We start from the raw sequence: 19,737 nt of genomic DNA on the forward strand, positions 1-19,737 counted from the left end.
TCTAGGGATATCACACATTTTCAATGTTTATATGATGCTCACTATCTGGTACTATGTACATAACAAGCATCAAGGACACATATGCATCAAATCAATTGTATGGCCATTTGGCTTTCTCAAGTCGGGTAAAGTGCCAGGAAGTTGGCTCCCGCCAAGAGCTTGGGTACAATTTGTTAGCATTGACGTAATGGAAATCCTGCCAAATTTCTTTGAGCGAGAAACCATCTGACATGAATTCGTAAAAACGGTAAAAGATCTGGGTGATGCTGATTTTGAGGCGGCCATCATAGCCATCCTCATCTGGCCCCGACAGAGGCCAGTCCGGATCAATTGCCCATATCCATCCATAGTACATATCTGGGCCATATGTGCCACAAGTTGAACGAGCCTCGTCTGTCAACAAGAAGAACACATTTTTGAGAACACCCGGCTTTAAGTCACCCCTCTCGCGGCGATCACGAAATTCTCTGGCTGATTGTTAGCAATGTCTTTAATATTATGTAGGAAAACTCACTGCTGTAAATGGCTGATGTCGCTTTCATCGGCCTCGAATGGGACAAATTGAGCGAATTTGTGATCGTGTATCTCTTCATATCCCTCAAAAAAGAAAGGCATCTCAAGGACCTCGGCAAATAGCGCCCTAAACTCATCCAGTCTGGCCATTCCTTTCTGATGATAAAAGACAAAGCCCCAGCTCTTATCATCTTCACGAACGACAATCCTTCGCACCCAATCTTGCAGATCTGGGAATGGTTCTTGTTTTCGCTTTTCATGCCTTGCCTCCAAGTGATCATACGTTTTCTGAGGATATACCTCATTCACAGCTTGAACGGCCTGAAGCTCTATTGGTGAAAGAGCTGCTTCTTGTGCCTGTTTCAGTTTATCGTAAAGATCAGGACGCATCTGCGGCCACGCGAATCGATCACCCTTGTCAAGAATTCGCGTAATGCGGAAATGATCTTGAATCAGACGACATTCCGCGTATGTGAGGGATTGACGGTCCGTAGCTGCCTTTTGAAGCAAGTTTTCAACTGACATACCCAAGTATTTGGTTGTGTTGGCCTGCATCTCTTCTAAAGGCGGCCATTGCATCAGCTGGTGTTTTTCATCAGGTGAAATTTCCGCTGGATGCTGGATTGCTTTGTCCCAGAGAGGCTCTAATTGAGCAAACTCTTCTAGTGTTTTGGCCATGATGGGCAGAAAGGGATAGCTTTGCGAACGTCTCCAGAATTGTTGTTCACGTCCGCGGCTGGATTTCCGAGGTTGATCCTGTGAAACCAAAGCGTGGAATATATGCGGATGCGACCGGGTCTTTATACCCATGCATGGTTTTCAAGCTACTGGCCCTAGTACAACCCTGGAATACGCGACAAACGCAGGTCTCACAAGGTCCACGGGCGTTTTTGCGGAAACGCCAAGGTTTCCGAAAAATACACAAGGGTAATTTACATGAACCCTTACACAACCCGCACGGGACGTATTATATCCGTAGTTCACACTGCGACATACTATCTGCAGTTTATCTGGGATGTTCAACCTTGGAAGTTTGGAACCATCAATGATTCTTCCGTCAGTAGCAGTCGAAAATATTTTGGGACCGTCTCCTTCATATCATCGTTGCTACCGTTTAGAGAACGGAGGGTAGAAGCTAGACATAATTGGCTAAATAAGGTCGTCCTCCTTTGGAAATTCCCGTCAGAAAGCTGAATGTATCTGTCTAAGCCCTGGTAGTTGAATCAAGGCTCCTTGGCTATACGACCAGTCCTCGAATATGAGTCACTGTGGCGAGGACCCAATAATTTGTTTAAGTGTATCAGCGCTGTCTTTTATCAGAGGTATATATAGGGTCCCAGGAGGCCTTGAGTTTCTAGTCACTCTTTTGACGGCCCTAGCTCTGGAAGTCCTGTCAAGTGGATTGGCTGTTTGGTGAAGGTGGAAGGAATGGTGCCGGCCTTAGGTGGGATACACAGGATGCAGGTTCAAAAGAGGGCTGAAACCAGCTCCTGGAGGTGAGTCACCGATCAAGACCCAACCTGCACCATTTCCCCCTTGCTTAGCTGTCTACAGCACTCATCCAAGCCGCTGAGGCCACATCACTGTAGTCTCAAGATCTAGCCAAGTCAGTCTGCAGTGGTATGACAAAAGTTTGCTGTATCCTATGTTCTATATCAACTACTCTTGCTTCTGCCTTCCTAAATAAATTAGAATATAACTATTCTGTCTACTAAATTAGTATATATAAAGTCTTAAATTTTGAAACAAGTAAGCAAGCTATATAAAAATATTATTATATATAGAATCAACTCCACCACTCCAGAGATCCGAGCTGGAGTTTATAAATTAAAGTAGTTAAATAAATCCTGATAATCCATAAATATTATTTACATATTTCTTATTCTACTATATAAACTATCAAAAAATATAAGAATACTTAGAATAGTAATACTATGTATCTCATTCCCAATGATTTGGAAATATATTTCTAAAAAGTAACAGATTACTAAGCATAATATGTATACTATATCTTATGAAAAAAAGATTAAATAAATATTTTGATTATTTTTTAATATAATAAATATATAAGATCTTTATCTTCATGGAAAGATCTAGTATTTTTATATAAAGATATCATTATATGAATTATTTATTCTATCTATTTATATGTATATCTATCAAAAGTCATATAGACTAAAAATATTCTTATATATATTGAAATATTGAAATATTAAATTTATATTAAATTATATTTTATCACGTACAAGCAGACATTTAAGTGAATAGTTAGTATATACCTTATTAAGTTCTAGATGGAGTTCTAGATAGCTTAACTAGGAAAGCGGAATGGCTAGCGTGGAACAAGGGATAAGACAAACTTTTAATATACCACTGTAGGTAGGAAATGAATTATTATTTATTAAATATCATAAATTTACATATCAAAGATAAAGGTACCCTATATTCACATAAATGCAGAATAGACTAATTCTTAGGGAATTAGTAGCAGTTCAATGATAATTGATAAGAGATCCTTATCTTTTAATTATTATGATTAGCTAGGATACCTATGGATAATCGCATGATCTTCATATTTACTGACTACTGTAATATATCTTCCTGATGATTCTAACTGTGATAGTCTAATTATTCTATCACATACTTGATAACGGCTGATTTCTATGATCAGTTCCATGCACTGTCCAAATTGTACGGCATGAATTCGTCGTATGGTGTCTGGAGCGCTGGATGAAACATTGTCTCGTTCCTCATTTCTGAGTCCATAAATGCCGACTCTCCCGTTCTGTGCGGCATAACGGAAACATGAGTAAAATTGTGCTCAGCCTGGGAGACTAAATTTGGGACATCGTCAGAAGGCGTAAGTTTTGTTGACAGCGCCGCAGAGAACCTAGGAACTCTGTCCTGTTCGATAATCGAGCGGAGAAGGAGCCGACGATGAAGACTATCGCAGACTCTGAAAGCACGTTCAGCAGCGAGATCATCAGCCGCCAGAGTGGAAAGCCAGTCTAGCGCTTTTTTAATGCGTGATTCGACGAAAGCGGCCTGGTCTGCACCGGTTCCGATGCGATAGCCCAGCTCTATCAGCAGTATGGTTGCTGACTGCATGAGGTAGTGCAGGACACACCACCATGGAGATACCTGGGCCAACCAGATACCGTCAGGCTTATCGGGCAGGAGATCCAGAAGCTGGCAAGCTGAATCAATACATATATCTGCGGTTTCCTGAAGATCCTTGGAAGGCTCGGTGCCCTGTCTGTGCCTTCCCGACCGACAAAGGGAGGGCCGACATATTGTAATCCTCACACTATGAAATCTGACGGCAAGGCCCCACCTCCACCTGTCAAATTGACCTGATCCTTGATGATCCTTGAAGCTAAAGGCTGCAGCTAAACCGGAAAGCCATTCGTCTGTTTCGTGCACCAGGTCTATCATGGCCGCATAGATGGTAAGCCAAGGACGTCTTGCGAATCCCGGACTGTACAAGGAATCAACTGCTTGACGCATGATCTTGGTCAGCTCGACAAAATAGAGAAAATATCGAGAAGTATTGGGGACAATATCTTGAAATTTGGAGTCAGGCCTTCGGCCGCCAATTTTGTCGGTATTTGGAGGCCTGTTCGCAGGGGTACATCCGAAGAATGTAAAGTCCCGCATATACTCAGCACGAAATCCCGAATCCGCTAGGAGTCTGACAGCAGGGTCTTGATGAAATTGCTCTTCTTCGAAAGGTATTGGCAAAGGTGTCGTACAGAACCTATCTGAAGTTCCAGTAGGCCGGCCAGTCATCACTGAAAGTGTGTTTTCCAGTGTATAGAGTGACCACCAAACACGGTATCGGATCTCTCTAGAAGTATTGGATATTTCTTTACTCTGATTCCGCAAATTTATTCCCATAGCAATGGAAGACCTTATTGCGATACCACACACTCTCCGGGACCTGCGATTCGGTGAGGACGTGGGGGGCTTTTGACGAACAGAGGTAAACTAAGAAGGGAAGAGGAAAGGAAAGGCAAGCAAAGGGTAAGCAAAACTGCCATCGCACCTATTAATATGGCCCAACACCATACACAGAAACGCAGTGAGACCTTCAATTTGTACCTGTTGAAGGTTGGGATGTTCAATTAATGGATTTTCTGCGGTAGCGAGTTGCTGAGCCCGGAAGAAATACTCCGTCGGGCTATCCATGGACTGCATCAAATGTTGAGGTACTAAATGGGCAAACTTGGCAGCGGCAGCGAAAACCAAATTCAAAATCGCGAGCCATTTCTTCGGCGGACGTAAATTTGGATTGGCGTAATATCTGCCCACTTGTTGCGTAAAGGACAGTTTGCTGATAATGGGAAACGAAAGATGCACAGTCTGAAAGTATAGGCAAAGCAGTCGCTCCGCAACACCTTGAGGTGGCTGAATCTGAAGATCAATGTTTCCATAAATGGCCAGCTCCTGATCATCCAGGAAATAACTCACCCTACTCAAAACTTCTGAGTCATTAGTTGGAACTTCATTCGGAGAGATTCCATCCGAAGATATTGTGTATTTCTCGACCTCCTGGTTCAAATCCTGAATCCAGGACAGCTCAGAAGGACCGCCAATAAATCCAATGGGCTGTAAAGTTTTGCTACTATGAAGGTCCTCCTGCACACACTCTATTGCGTACACGGCACCATCCCCTATTGTTTGGGACTGCCCACGATCTGTAACGGTGCCCTTCATGTCAGATGTCTCGCTGTACTTGAAAGATATTAGTAGGGGCCAAAGCTTATAAACAGTCATTCAGATGGTGGCATACATGGGCAAGAGTCCGAGCGATAAGGTCCCCGTCCTCGGGCGAGACTCGAAACTGTACCCGGCGCAGGAGTTTCTCGTACACCTGAACCTGACTTTCAAGATCTCGGTATCTCCTGAAATCTGTCGGTCACTATAATTTCTCAGCGCAGCATGAATACGAACGCACCTCTCCATGGTCTCTCTTTTCCCATCAATGTAGACGCACTCTATTCCACAAGCCGCGCATCGACTACATGGCTGGCGACCGTCGCATTTGGCCTTGCGATTTCTGCATTCCTTACACGCCTTCCTAGTGCGTGGCCCCACGGCCACTTCACGAATCGATAATCTCGGGATGGCAATCTTAGAAGTAGAAGTACTCGGAGAAACAGACTCTAAGTCTGGATTTAAGGCCATATCAGCAAAGATGACGCTTCCTACGCCTCAGATGATGCTAATTGTAATGGGATCGTGCCTGCGCAAATATACCACCACTGAGTAACATGAGTAAATTGTTCCTTTTCTTTGAAAATTGCTTTCGAGGTGTTTGTGCGGCATTTGCCGTTTATCACAGACCACAGTACTGTGCTTGGACATTAGGATCCGCGCGTCAGTCGACATGTATGACGTCTTTTGAAAACAAAAGGTGGTTTCGGCCCCGCGCACTTGCAGCTAAATATGATAGCTTGTATAACATTCGTCGAGGGCTACAGTGGTGGGGTTTGACTAACCTGCTATGATTGGACGGCAGAAAGATCCGGCACTACGTTGCAGTGCGGTAAGAGCATGCACTGTAAACGACGCTATTACACATCTTAGACATTCTGTACGGCAACTTCAAGAGCTTTTTATTCGGAAAGGCCACTTGGACAAATTCCAGAGACTGTAGCACATAGCTTGGCTACCGAGGTGCCAAATTTTGGACATATGAGGAACTAGTTCTTCGTTTTTTAAAGAAGATATGGTCTATCCGCAACTAAGTTCTCCTCACTTCACCGTGCTTTCTAGACGACTAGACCTCCCATGAATGAATTTTCTTCGGCCTTTTTTTTTTATGTTCATCCTGTTTCATCCGTTGGAAGTGTTTCTTTTTTATTGGTAAATGATACACATTCTGAAGAGATACCCAGTTTCCCCCACAACTCAAACCGAACCATCAAATTTAAAAAGTACCACTTAGCTTTTCATCGAGACTATCAAATATCAACATTAGTTCCAACTATGCAATAAAGACATGCTTTTTCCACTGACTCACAGGTACTCCAGATCGACGATGCCGCTATTGCAAGAGTAGAGTGGCTTTTTTAGACCCTTTCTTTAACCGTTTGAGGCAAAACGGTTAAAAAATACAGGATTAGGTATAGATATCATAAATTGATAAATATATACATATATATATAATCTTAGGTCTCACTAATAAATAGATATAATATAATTAAATATTTATATAATTATTAAAAATAGTAATATAATCATATTTAGTATATAATACACTTACATTGCTATTTTTAAAGACTACAGCACGGTATATAGGAAGTTAGTATTAGCACTAAAAAAAAAAGAAGAGTAGATCTGGAGGTATACTGCACTATGAATTAATGAGATTTGAATAGAATAATAATTGATTCTTAATAGTACATGGGCATAAGTATACAGGGGAATGGTTGAAGGATTGGCATATTGACAGCCAAAACTGGTGTTGATTGCGGCTGTTTTAGGCAGTCCAATAGTCCATCTGCTGTCTTCTAGTTTAAAGTAAATGTTTATCTGATTATCAGCCGCGTGCTTAATGCATGAATTAAATGTATGACTATTTCAACCAAGAATCGTAATCTGATCCTGGTATAATTCAGAAATAAATTATCCAGGTTACTAATCACTCAGTAGTCTCAGTTAACTACCTGGTAAAACCGTACAAGACTAGAATCTGAGTTAATAGACTCAAAATGCGTTTTCATACTATATTGTAGTCATGTGACTAGTTGTCACACTTTCTACCCTGGCACGTAGATCCTATCACAAGAGAGTAGATAGTTCTTCTTTCTTTCTCTATATTTACAACCCTTTTTGAAATACACAGGCTTCCTTTTGGCCTGCTTAGTCAGTGTAGTCTTCAGGTTGTCACACTAGTTTCCTTTCCCAAGCCCCTTAATCTCGTAGCGTGTGTCTATTTTCGTAGTAGTATTGGTTGGGATCCGAATGACTCCAATGCTTGATTTCCACTTGCATTGAATTCCAACTTTTCTCTCATCCACTCCTCGTCCCTTCTCCTCTCCTTCCGAAAAGGTTGAGTAGAGAGAACAAATTTCTCGGCACAGAAACATCATTCACCTCTACTGGCTCGATGAAGTCGTTCGTCTTCTTCCCACAGCTGCCTTGGGAAATACGAGATGCAATCTGGCGATTATGCCTCCCGGGCCCTCAGATAGTAGAATTTGATCGTCCGATCTGTGACAATGAACCCTGCCGTGGATTTTGTGGGGTCCATCATCGCTATCACCTCCGACTTCCGGCCCTTGCAGCTGTGTGCCAGGAGTCACGCCTGCTGGTTCTTCGAGAATATTACAACCCTGAGGCGGACGCCGAGATCCCGCGACCGTACTATCCCGCCGCATACGAGCACGTTGTCTTCCGACCGGGAATCGATATTCTGCATTTCAACTGGGACGAAGGAGACCTGGGCGCATACGATCTCTGGAACGACGAGGACAACGCAATCCCATATTTTTGCGCGGTGACTCGGAAAGCAGTACACAACCCGATCTCCATCACTGACCGACACCTTTGGCAGGAATTCGACGACCCCTTCTTCGCCGGCAACGTTCGCGTTGCCGCACTGGACAAGTATGAAATGAGAGACCACTGGTTGGTTCTAATACGGACTGTCAGTTTTGACTTCAAGGACGACGGTGAAGCGCTGCGGACCGGGTTGTTCGGGGAATTCGAGCTGGACCCTGTGCGCTACGTCGATCCCAATGACTCAGAAACCCTGGACCGTTACCATCAGCTCTGGCGGACGCAAAACCCCACTGATATCACCACCTGCACCACTACTGGTCCTGCCCCTCCTATAAGACCATGGACTCGAGAGATCCAGCAGGCGGCCGCCGCAGAGTTCTTCGCGCTTCTGGAAGATGACCAACAGCCACTGCGTAACCGACTCGCGCGGTGGAAGGAATACATTGACCGTCGCTGGGTCTGGAATGTATTCTACCGGATGGGTGAAGAGGCCAAGGCCGGAGCCCCGGTAAGCGTTCCGGATCGTGACGTGCTGTTCCTTCCGCCCTACCCTGGCTACGACTGGCAAGATGATGAGGAGACTTACGATTACTTTCGATCCAAATATACACTCAACCGGGACCATCCTTGGATACAGGCAGTTTTGGACAAAATGCCCATCTTCCAGCCGATGATTCTCTTCCGCCATCGGATGGGGATTCGGTGCACCGGCCGGTAGACTTTAGCTAACAGGGCATTTATATGTAGTAGAGGGGTCTCGAACGAAACTCCGCCGTCCTCACAAGCTAAAGTTCGCATCGAGCAAACGTGGTGATTTATGTAGTGTGAACTAAAATTGCATCCTTTTTATGTTTGAGTGCTATATTCCTTGACTGCTACCGACACTCAGTCAGCGCTGCTTTAAATCAGGCTTACCACCGTTAGTATGTATCTTTTCTTTTTGTATTTAAATAGCTTTCCTTGGCTGCTTATTCCATCAGTTGCCTAATCTTCATGTCGCTGTTTTGGGTATTTTGACAGAGCTAAATATTTGCGGCCAGAGTGCCAATCAATATAGTAGGAGTTACTTATACTGAGTAGATGCCCTTATCAGGCTGATACAGGCCATGTTGGCAATGAATGTCCACGAAAGTCCAGCCATTGTGATCTACTATGTCACGATTCAAACTTTAATAAATTATAGACATTCAAACATTGGAAATTGCTTAGCCTCACATGGAGTTGCGGTCCGTGCATCCCCTAATGCCTTCACTTTCCAGATATAAGCTAAAATCATTCTCTGCCAGCGCTCAGCTTGATCTGTTTGTTCTGAAGTGTTGATTTATAACCGGCTACCGGGCAGTAATACGATGTAGTTGTCAGACCACTTGTCTGGTGACTGCCTCATAGTGCAAGTGCTCTAGCAGGACAGTGTGGGTCACACCTATTAGGTAATTATAGTCCTACACTACAACCTTGAAGTGATACTAGCTTCATTTTCGATAGCTCAACGCTTCTTACCTCGGGGGATAGCCAGGATAGTACAATTACTTTGAGGTATAAGCATTATTTTAGAATTACATATTAGGAGAGGTAATTCATGCGCTGTGAAGGAATGTCTAATAGAGCTACTACTACTAGTATTGATATTAGTATTGTCAGACGTTATACCCACCTGCCTCCTCTATACGCTTCATTATCTATAACCATGAGTATCTTCACGTCGCCAGTCCTTATTACACGATGCCTAGAAAAAGATTTCTTCTCTACTGTATTTCACATTGTGTGCTAGTTCCAATTACAAACCATTGAATTGTATGTTTACCGGACACGAACCAGGACGTTGCAGGGGGAAAAGGGACAAAGATAACGAAAATCACCGTGCACTGGCCAGGCCGTCTAGTCCCTCGAGTCCCTCGCACCATACTCAGACTTCGAATCTGAACTATCGAAGCCAAGCCGTCGGTCAGAAAAGTTATCGTCACGCGATGAAATGCATCTGTGGTTGGATACGTCCGGACTGACTCTTCCTGTCAACCTCGCTTTCATTTCCGGCGCTAGAGCCATAGGACTATCACCTGTGACTCGTCGTATTTGGATAGGGCCTGCACCAGATCGACAGACTTCCAGCCTAGTCATTGAACTTTTTGCATAATGTACCAGCTCGTGGAGCAGCCAAGCCACCCGTCTCAGCATTTCTTCATTTTCTCGTTCCCACCGAATGATTTCGTCTCGCATGTCCTGTACCCGGATCTCCTCGAACAGTCCGCGGTTGTGATAGGCCACGATAAGGGTCGGGATCTGGGATACCCACAGACGAGGGGTCAGGTCGGTCATATCAATTTCTTTTTTAATGGCCTTTGTCTTGAAGTCAACCATTGACCGAGTTTTAATATCAATGATATCGCGCTGGTCGACCCGTCGCCCAGCTTCCTGAATCGTAAGTTTTCCGGGGTGTTCAACAAGATCAGGACTGTGGTCTTCTTGAAGCCTTGCTATCAAGCCATCAATATCGGAGTCTACATCCCCAGTAGAGATGTCCCTGCTTGCCTGTAGGTTACTGGATGACATCTCCGGGGACTGCTTTGGAACATAACCATCTGATTCAAATCGAAGGAGAAGGTCTAGGCCTCCAAAGGTATACTTAGATTATTCGCTGGTGTGATTCGGAACCAGCAAGTCCCGGTCCCCACGTTGTATTTTCATCAAGGAATGTATGTCCGTAGCCACGGACATCTGGGATTAGATCGTTGGGCGAATTCTCCCTTCGGATGAAGCATACGCTATCTCCAGCCGTTTCCATTATGAACCTGAAGTCTTTGTCCATGCCTCGAGCGAACCGGATGAGGTTTCCGAAAGTACTGGAGCAGGTTACTATATCGATATTGGCGATATCGTAGTCCAGACTCTGCCTTCTAATTGCCTCAAATGAAGCCTGCCACGGATAAGAAGGATACCTGGCCGCATTAGGGTCGCGAAAGTACTCCCCCCGATCCGGTTTTAGCTGGCTGCCTTCAGTTGCGGGGCTCCAGATAGGCGGTTCGCCTTGCAGAGTGATTTCTGTCACTATTATTGCTCCAGTGGCTGCCGGTGGCAGGTGGGAAACATACCGGGTACCAGAATCGATGGCGTGGCTCGGCCTAGCCATGTGTACGAACTGACATACTGGCAGGATGTAATTAGGGGGCATTCCTCGGATTTTTCGAGTTCGGTATTGTCAATCTCCAACAGTAGAGGACCGTATGGGGGCGCTGGGGATTCGGCAGCTGAGCCTTGTCTGTTCCCAGGCTGTCTGGCACCCGACCAGCCTCGCCGAGCACCACAAGGCTTGGGTGGATAAAGGCCTGATGGAGCCCTCCACATGATAATATTCGCTGTGATTGATAGAGTCTCAAGGTTGTTTGAATTGATCTGTTACCAATGATACCAGGTGGGGTTGGGCATAGTCGAGATCGAGGATTGCTCTCGCCGGGTACCAAAGCATGGCCTGCGATCGCACCCAGGTCAATTATGCGACCATTCACATGTTAGCCTCGTCATTCACCCTACATTGGCTTATCTCCCTTTCTCCCTTGCAGGCGGGGTTCTGGCGGGATTTAGCTATCTCTGCTCTGCTCTTGACTCATCTACCCTCAATGATCACACTTTCCCTTCTCTGCGATCAGTCATATTGGCTTCCCCTTTCCCAATGGCGACACGCTCCGATAGGCTCTCCAAGCACTAGGTGCTCCTTGAGAAGGGCAAGAGACAGGTGACAAAACCAGGTGATGCCAAACTGCTACTAGAAGCTCTTTGTGGTCAAGATAATCATTTACGCTGTATTGAAAGAGTGCTTGCTTCCCCCGCTCTGAGCAATTCGCTTCAGAAGAGCTTCCGTCTGGATTTATCGCCGGAGTTTATCAACAATTCCGTGGCCCCATTCCTCAGTTACATACAGCACCCATCAATCGAGGATTTTGGGAGTGGACAATTTCTCCGTCAAGTTGTCTTCAGTATCATCAAACCGCCTACATTCTGGAATGCCTTTGTTCAGCTCCACAGCCAGAAAAGGCTTAGTGACCAGGCTGATCGAGGCTTTGCATGGTTGCTCCTTAAAATAATCAGTACCCAGGGCTGCCCCAGTGAAATCATCGCCACCGCCCAGCAAATTTCGCAGGCCCGGACATTTCTCGTTTCATCCTCCCTAGAGGTTCGCACTATCGGCTATCGCATTGATGGCATCCTGAAGACCCTCAGAACTAGGGTAGACCGGAAGGATGACTTCCGGCCCGGTGGCAGACATGACAATGACTTTGAGTGCTTTCGTGATATCTCTATCCTGCCAACCCCAGATGAGATCGCTTCGACGAAGAGGCCCTTCTATCGGCGTATGGATGACATCTACCAGGTTTCAGTGGATGAACGATCGGTCGCTCATTACGATAACCAGTTTCGCCTGTTGAGAAAAGACATGCTGGCAGAACTAAGAAGTGATCTTCAGCTTGCTCGTGGTCAGAGAAAGGGGCGAAGATCTGCCTTGATCATCTATGGACTCAAGTTCACGGGCGTCAGCTGTGGTGAGGAGGAGAACCGTCGAAGAGCCTGTAGTGTTCAATTCGAATGCACAAAAGGCATTCCCCGATTATCTCACCAGCCCAAGGCCGAACGTGAACAGTTACTGAGTGATACGCCCAACTTCCTAAAGCGCCAGACCTTTGGGTGCTTGTTGGATAAGATGGAGATTGTCGGGTTTGCTTCTTTAGATCGTGGGTCGTCAGATCTCACAGATGACGTCCCGACGGTCGCGTTGAGCCTGTCTGGTGATGCCGCCCTCCACCGCGTTCTCGCATGCGCTAAGATGGGGCTCCAATTTGCATTTCTGGTTGTCAACACTCCCATTTTTGCATATGAGCCAATTCTCCTGCGATTGCAATCGGTGATAGAATACTCATTGTCAAACATACTGCTTGCGCCAGCTCCCTCACCGGAGCGGCTGACGTTGGATGAAAATCTTGAAACTGCTGTTGAACAGATACGAAACAGCGAGGGCCAGTCACTTCATCGAATCATCCATACCACGAAGAGCATATCCCTGGACAAATCGCAGCTTCAATCCCTCTTGGACGGTTTGCAGCAAAGCATAAGCACAATCCAAGGGCCACCTGGTGAATATACACCCGCTCTGTGAACTGTCATGTTTAAGGCTAACAAATGCCATTACAGGAACGGGGAAGTCATTTCTCGGTGCCCTGATTGCCAAGATTTTGCATGATAAAACAAGTAAGACCCTCATGATTATTTGCTACACGAACCATGCACTGGATCAGTTCCTTGAGGACCTTCTGGATATTGGCATCCCAACCACGTCCATGGTACGGCTTGGTTCCAAATCTACGCCGCGTACAAAGGAGCTGGGGCTGTTTGAGCAGTCTCGAGGCACATCGGGCGTTGATTCATGGTCTTTTGTGAGCCAGAAAAGGGAGGAACTAGAAGAAGCAGTGAAGAAGTTGCAATCTTACTCCGCAGAGTACAGCCGTGACTCCATTTCCAAAGATGACATGCTCGAATACTTGGAGTTGTCCGAGGACAGCACCTTCTTCGACGCATTCACCGTTCCCGAAGAGCCAACTGGTATGCAACGCATCGGAAGACGAGGCAAAAGTATTGGAAAATACTATCTCTGGGATGCATGGCGGCATGGGCGGGACGCGGGTACTCTCCGCGACCTCACCAGTCCTCAGCACGCTTATATCTGGACGATGGCATTTTGCAGGCGCCGGGAGTTGATAGAGACTTGGCAGAGAAACATTCCTTTTGAGAAATCCACTAAATTGGTTGAGCTCGTCAGGAGGTGTAACGTTCTTTCTAAGAACCTGGACGAATACTTCTATCACAAGCGACATTGCGCCGTTCTTGAAAATAAGCGAATTGTGGCCTGCACAACAAACGCAGCCGCTCGATATGCACCAGCTTTGCGGGTCGCTAAACCCGACGTCGTCATTGTGGAGGAGGCCGGGGAGATCCTGGAAAGTCACATCCTGACAGCCATGACTATGGACACGCAGCAGCTGGTGTTAATCGGAAACCACAAGCAATTGTGCCCGAAGATCAACAATTACAACTTGTCCGTCGAAAAAGGTGATGGGCTGGACCTCAACCGCTCCCTCTTTGAACGACTTATCTCCAAGGGCCATCCACACAGCTCCCTCACTACACAGCACCGCATGCGCCCGGAGATATCCCGACTTGTCCGGCATCTGACATATCCGGACTTGCAGGATTCGGAGAGGACGTGCAAGCGACCACCACTCCGTGGGTTCCAAACTGACGTCGTATTCGTAAACCATTGCCATCTGGAGCGTGAACTTCATGAATGTGCCGAAAGAAGGGATCCAACTTTGAAGGCTAGCAAGCAGAATCCATTCGAGGTGGAGATGACGTTGAAGGTTGTCAAGTACCTGGGGCAGCAAGGGTACGGCACGGAGGACATTGTAATTTTGACACCGTACTTGGGCCAGCTATCTTTGCTGCGGACGGAGCTGAGTAAAACAAATGACCCGGTGCTGAACGACCTGGATGCGAACGACCTCATACAGGCCGGTCTTCAGTTGCCGGGGAGTACGAAGGTGATTAGAGATCCAATTCGCATATCAACCATAGGTAAGCGCGCCAACCTTCCAAACTCCGCGATAGATGGTAACCCAGGCAGATAATTACCAGGGCGAAGAGAGGAACATCGTCATTGCGAGCCTGACGCGTAGCAATGAGGTGGGGGATATTGGTTTCATGGCTGCTCCGGAGCGTGTCAATGTTCTACTCTCCCGAGCAAGAAATGCCCTGGTGATGATTGGGAACGCGAGTACATTCCTAGCAAGCCGGAAAGGACAGTCCACGTGGAAGCCTCTGCTAGAGATGCTTCAGGCCCATGGTCAGGTATATGATGGTGTTCCCCTCAAATGTGAAACCCATCCAGATCGCATGATCGTCGTCCAGTCTCCAGAAAGGTTTGAGGAGGAATGTCCTGATGGAGGATGTTCGGATCCATGGTATGTCAGCGTTCAATCCAAATACATTTATTCCATGGTTAACTCAAATGGCAATTATAGCTCCACCTTACTCCCATGTGGGATTCACACATGTATTCGACGGTGCCACCGCGCTCAGGATCACAAGAATATAAAATGCACAATGACTATGCATAAAATCTGCCCTAAAAACCACAATTACTACTGGGAATGCTCCCAAGGAGAGCCCAGGGTCTGCCCTACCTGTCACAAGGAGGCGATTGAGGCAGAGCGGAGAAGAATTGAAGATGCCAAGCTGGAGGAGAAGCGACGTAAGATCCAGCTTGAACATGCAAAGCAACTTGCGGAGATTCAGTACAAAATCGAAATGCAGCGGGAACGTCTGACCAATGAGCAGATGGTCCGAGATCATCAAGAGACTCTTGCTCAAAAGCAAAAGGAGCTTGAGAGCCTGACTGCGGTCGCAAGTCGCCTCACTACCTCCCGGTCAGCTGCGACGAATGAATCAGCTGGTAGCATTGGTAGCGATAACAGTGAGCCCAAAACGGTCACTCTCAAGTCGGCTGCACGAGATGAGTGGGAAAGGCAGAAGACAGAAGAAGGCCAGTCGAACGCAGCTTTGGACACACTGATGGGCATGATTGGACTCGAAAGCGTCAAGGACAGCCTTCTTGCCATCAAGGCCAAGGTGGATGTGGTCGTTCGGCAGGGGGCAAGTCTGTCTGACGAGCGGTTCGGGGCAGCTCTCCTTGGCAACCCAGGAACAGGTTCGTGTAACATCTTCGCCCAATCTTTCCAACCACTGACTATAACATCTAGGTAAAACTACCGTGGCGCGTCTATATGCCGAATTCCTTGGGTCTGTTGGGGTCATCCCGGGAAGCTTCTTCATTGAGACATCGGGTTCGAAACTCGCCAACGCCGGCATTGCCGGGTGCCAAAAACATCTCAACGAAATAAAGTCGAACGGTGGAGGAGCTTTGTTTATAGACGAGGCTTATCAGTTAACCTCCGGCAACAATGCAGGGGGTAGCTCGGTTCTTGATTTCCTGTTGGCAGAAGTGGAGAATTTGACAGGCAAGGTCATATTCATCCTTGCTGGATACAATAAGAATATGGAGAGCTTCTTTGCCCACAATCCCGGTATTCCAAGCAGGTTCCCTATTGAACTGCAGTTCCAGGACTATTCAGATGAGGAACTGTGTACAATCCTCCATCATCACATGAACAAGAAATATAAGGGACGAATGCGGGTGGAGGATGGGCCGGATGGACTGTACATGCGCATTGTTGCACGGCGTGTCGGTCGCGGCCGCGGTCGTGAGGGGTTCGGAAACGCTCGTAGCGTCCACAATGCCTTCGCACGTATCACAGAGCGTCAGGCCAAGCGACTACAGCGAGAACGAAGATTGAAAAAGTCCACCGACGACCTGCTTCTTACAAAGGAGGATCTTCTCGGTCTGGATCCGCGCACAGTGCTTAAGAAGAACACCACTTGGGACAAGCTGCAAGCATTAACAGGTCTCCGCCAGGTGAAGCAATCGGTCCAAGCCTTATTCGACACGGTTTCCTTTAACTACCAACGCGAGCTGGAGGAGAAGCCCATGGTGGAGTTTTCGCTCAATAAGGTCTTCGTCGGAAATCCAGGCACCGGCAAGACTACAGTCGCAAAACTATACGGGAAGCTCCTAGCTGAGATGGGATATCTTTCAAACGGAGAAGGTAATTTTCCACCGGCTGTCTGTCTATCTGTAGCTATTGGATCCCGTTTGCTGACACTTGTCCCTCCGTTAGTCGTCGTCAAAAACCCATCTGACTTCATTGGCAACGTCATTGGGGGCTCGGAGGCCGCTACGAAGGGCATCTTGGCCTCCACTCTTGGTAAGGTTCTAGTCATCGACGAAGCGTACATGCTAGGGGGTACGTCCTCATCTTCAGATGGGGGTACTAATCCGGATATATTCAAGACGGCGGTCATCGACACTTTGGTTGCAGAAGTACAAAGCGTCCCCGGTGACGATGGCTGTGTCCTGCTTCTGGGATACAGGGATGCGATGGAAAGGATGTTCCAGACAGTAAACGAAGGCCTCTCGCGACGTTTCCCTATGAGCGCCGCATTCGACTTCGAGGATTTCACCGACGATAGTCTCCAAGACATACTGAATCTCAAGCTTGAACAACTTGGTTTTCGCGCGACTGCAGAGGCAAAATCAGTCGTTCGCCAATGTCTTAGTCGTGCCCGAAACAGACCGAATTTCGGCAATGCTGGCGAGGTAGATATCCTTCTTGACAAGGCTAAACTACGCCACCAGCAGCGACTGTCCGCGCGAGAGACTAGGAACATTGACATTCTAGAGCCACAGGACTTCGATCCTGATTTTGACCGAGAACAGAATGCGGTCGCTAACTGTCGGAAGCTCTTTCAAGGCGTTGTGGGTTGTGAGCAGCTCGTTACGCAGTTTGAGGGCTACCAACATGTGGCTAGGAACATGAAAAAACTCGGATTGGATGCTCGGGAAAAGATTCCTTTCAATTTCCTGTTTCGCGGCCCCCCAGGTATGCACTTATGCGGTCATGGTACTGGCGGAGGTCTGTGTGAACTGACAGATATCTAGGATCTGGCAAGACATCAACCGCACACCGTATGGGACATGTCTTTTATGACATGGGGATTCTCGGGGCCCCCGAAGTAGTGGAGTGCTCATCGTCCGATCTTGTCGCACAATATGTGGGCCAGACCGGCCCAAAAACCGAGAGACTTCTTGAAAAGGGACTGGGTCGCGTTCTCTTCATCGACGAGGCGTACCGGCTCGCAGACGGCACATTTGGGAAAGAGGCCATGGACCAGCTGGTGGATTGTTTGACAAAGGAGAAATTCTTTAAAAGGCTGATTGTTATCCTGGCCGGGTATGACGAGGACATCAATCGCCTTATGGCATCGAACCCCGGCCTCACCAGTCGTTTCTCGGAGACAGTCACATTCAAGAACTTGACTCCCTCTCAATGTTGGGTACTTCTGCGGGACAGTCTGGGACAGGTCCACCAAGTAGATCAATCTGTTGTTCGGCAGCCTGATGGCCAGTTTCACACGCGCATCTTGGCGTCCTTTGAACGCCTATCTACTCTTCCTGGCTGGGGGAACGGCCGGGATGTGAAAACCATCTCGGACACCATTATTAGGAGAGTCTTTTCATCTCCTTTAGAGGAAGGCCAGACACAGCTGGTGATCACTGAAGAAGTGATCAATGCGGTCCTCCAGTCCACAATTCAGGAGCGCCAGCTGCGGGCGACGGCGACCGTCCCGAATCTGCCGACTTCCCTCGCTGCCATGCCAGCGATGGCTGGACCTTCCCACGCGGCACCCTCCTTCACAGCTGCTTCCTGGGCAAAACAACAAGATAACCCGTCGACACCACCAGACACTGACTCAGATGCAGCACCTCCAACAGAGGCCGGCCTGAATGGGCCTCGCGATCCAGGGGTATCTAACGAGGTTTGGGACCAACTGCAAGCTGATCGAAAACAACACGACGCACAAATTAAGCACGATGCGGAGATCATTAATGAGGAAAAGGCTTTGCGAAAGAAACTGGAAAACAACTCAGAGATCCCAGACGATGCCGAACGACGTCAATATGAAGAGCTAGTTAGGAGGCTTGTTCGGCAAATGGTTGAGATCGAGGAGCGAAAGAAGAAGGAGGAAGAAGCACAGAGGAAACTGCGGGAAATGGGTGTCTGTCCTATGGGATATCGTTGGATTCCACAGGCCACAGGCTACAGGTGTGCGGGGGGTAGTCATTTTGTTTCTTCGGCACAGCTGGGCTTGTAATTTCATACGGGTCGCCAGAATATCTGTGTTTTGGAAGGCACGCAGTGCAAATGCCTTTCCCTTGATGAGGCGGGGCTTAGACACGATAAGTTCAATACTGGTGGCTCGCGCCCAGAATAGCCTATACACCAGGATGTACTGCCACGCTCTCGTAGTACGCAACTATTCCAATATCAATGAAACTGTGGGAATTTCTTTGATTGCGTTCGCGATAAATTATATTCGTCGCTATTGTCATCACAATGTTCCCACTGGAAAGCTTCCCAGCTGGCACGTAACCGGAATATGGCCGCCTCACGATATCGGCTAGTTGCTCCAGATCAGCAAGAGAACCTTAACAAGAATATTCCTGTTTGGTTCTGGGTACTTTCACAATGGCGTGTTCATTTGAAAGGCCCAAAGCTGTGGATGTTCTACGCTCGTACAGTCCCGATTGGGTCTCCCCAGCGTGTCTCTCGGGTCCGATCTCAGCATGTACTCATCAGGTTACTCTTTACTACCAAAGACTTACTCCACTGAGCTACCTCCGTTAGTGCCATCTCCCAGAACAACTTCAATGCCGTCATAGAGGGAAGACAAATGAGACTTCGATATCCAAAGCGGCTCTCTACCACATAGAAACTGCTTCGTGATTTTTGGGTTTTCGGTAGTAAGCGGATGTTGCTACTTGTATTATTGATGTTGAGCTTCAGGGAATGTGTCGTAATACTGAACACGTAGGTGCTGGCTGGAGGCTTGCTGAATGTCAAGCTAGAGCCCATTTTAAAAAGGTTGAGGCTCTTTGAAGCGCCTGTTGTTGTGGTCGGACATGTGACAGTGGTATGTGGCCGACCGGGTGTAGCGGGATGTCAGGATTACTAACATGGGCGAGTACTCCAACTCGTAGCTGTACTCCAACTGTTG

The 19,737-nt window shown here is 47.2% G+C and overlaps 5 protein-coding genes across 5 annotated transcripts; 2 read left to right on the forward strand and 3 right to left on the reverse strand.

Annotated features, from left to right (window-relative positions):
* Positions 1 to 91: 91 nt before the first annotated feature.
* On the reverse strand, positions 92 to 1,191 carry AtWU_10791 (uncharacterized protein; the record flags this gene model as incomplete). Its single annotated transcript, XM_035505894.1, has 2 exons — positions 92 to 467; positions 515 to 1,191. The coding sequence occupies 2 exons, from the start codon at positions 1,189 to 1,191 to the stop codon at positions 92 to 94; spliced, it is 1,053 nt and encodes a 350-aa protein (XP_035361787.1).
* Positions 1,192 to 3,180: 1,989 nt separating this feature from the next.
* On the reverse strand, positions 3,181 to 5,478 carry AtWU_10792 (fungal specific transcription factor domain-containing protein; the record flags this gene model as incomplete). Its single annotated transcript, XM_035505895.1, has 4 exons — positions 3,181 to 4,453; positions 4,559 to 5,247; positions 5,306 to 5,417; positions 5,471 to 5,478. The coding sequence occupies 4 exons, from the start codon at positions 5,476 to 5,478 to the stop codon at positions 3,181 to 3,183; spliced, it is 2,082 nt and encodes a 693-aa protein (XP_035361788.1).
* A 2,149-nt stretch (positions 5,479 to 7,627) lies between these two features.
* On the forward strand, positions 7,628 to 8,740 carry AtWU_10793 (2EXR domain-containing protein; the record flags this gene model as incomplete). Its single annotated transcript, XM_035505896.1, has 1 exon — positions 7,628 to 8,740. The coding sequence occupies one exon, from the start codon at positions 7,628 to 7,630 to the stop codon at positions 8,738 to 8,740; it is 1,113 nt and encodes a 370-aa protein (XP_035361789.1).
* Positions 8,741 to 9,900: 1,160 nt separating this feature from the next.
* On the reverse strand, positions 9,901 to 11,364 carry AtWU_10794 (geranylgeranyl pyrophosphate synthetase; the record flags this gene model as incomplete). The annotated part of the gene is made up of 3 exons (XM_035505897.1): positions 9,901 to 10,625; positions 10,675 to 11,061; positions 11,112 to 11,364. 3 exons carry the CDS (start codon positions 11,362 to 11,364, stop codon positions 9,901 to 9,903), a joined length of 1,365 nt encoding a protein of 454 aa, XP_035361790.1.
* Positions 11,365 to 11,636: 272 nt separating this feature from the next.
* AtWU_10795 (AAA family ATPase) lies at positions 11,637 to 18,834 on the forward strand (the record flags this gene model as incomplete). Its single annotated transcript, XM_035505898.1, has 8 exons — positions 11,637 to 11,752; positions 11,830 to 13,145; positions 13,204 to 14,640; positions 14,690 to 15,026; positions 15,237 to 15,772; positions 15,825 to 16,727; positions 16,800 to 17,561; positions 17,621 to 18,834. The coding sequence occupies 8 exons, from the start codon at positions 11,637 to 11,639 to the stop codon at positions 18,832 to 18,834; spliced, it is 6,621 nt and encodes a 2,206-aa protein (XP_035361791.1).
* Between the last annotated feature and the right edge of the window lie 903 nt (positions 18,835 to 19,737).

This window comes from Aspergillus tubingensis, assembly GCF_013340325.1.
Source record: "Aspergillus tubingensis WU-2223L DNA, scaffold_14, whole genome shotgun sequence".
Classification (NCBI taxonomy): domain Eukaryota; kingdom Fungi; phylum Ascomycota; class Eurotiomycetes; order Eurotiales; family Aspergillaceae; genus Aspergillus; species Aspergillus tubingensis.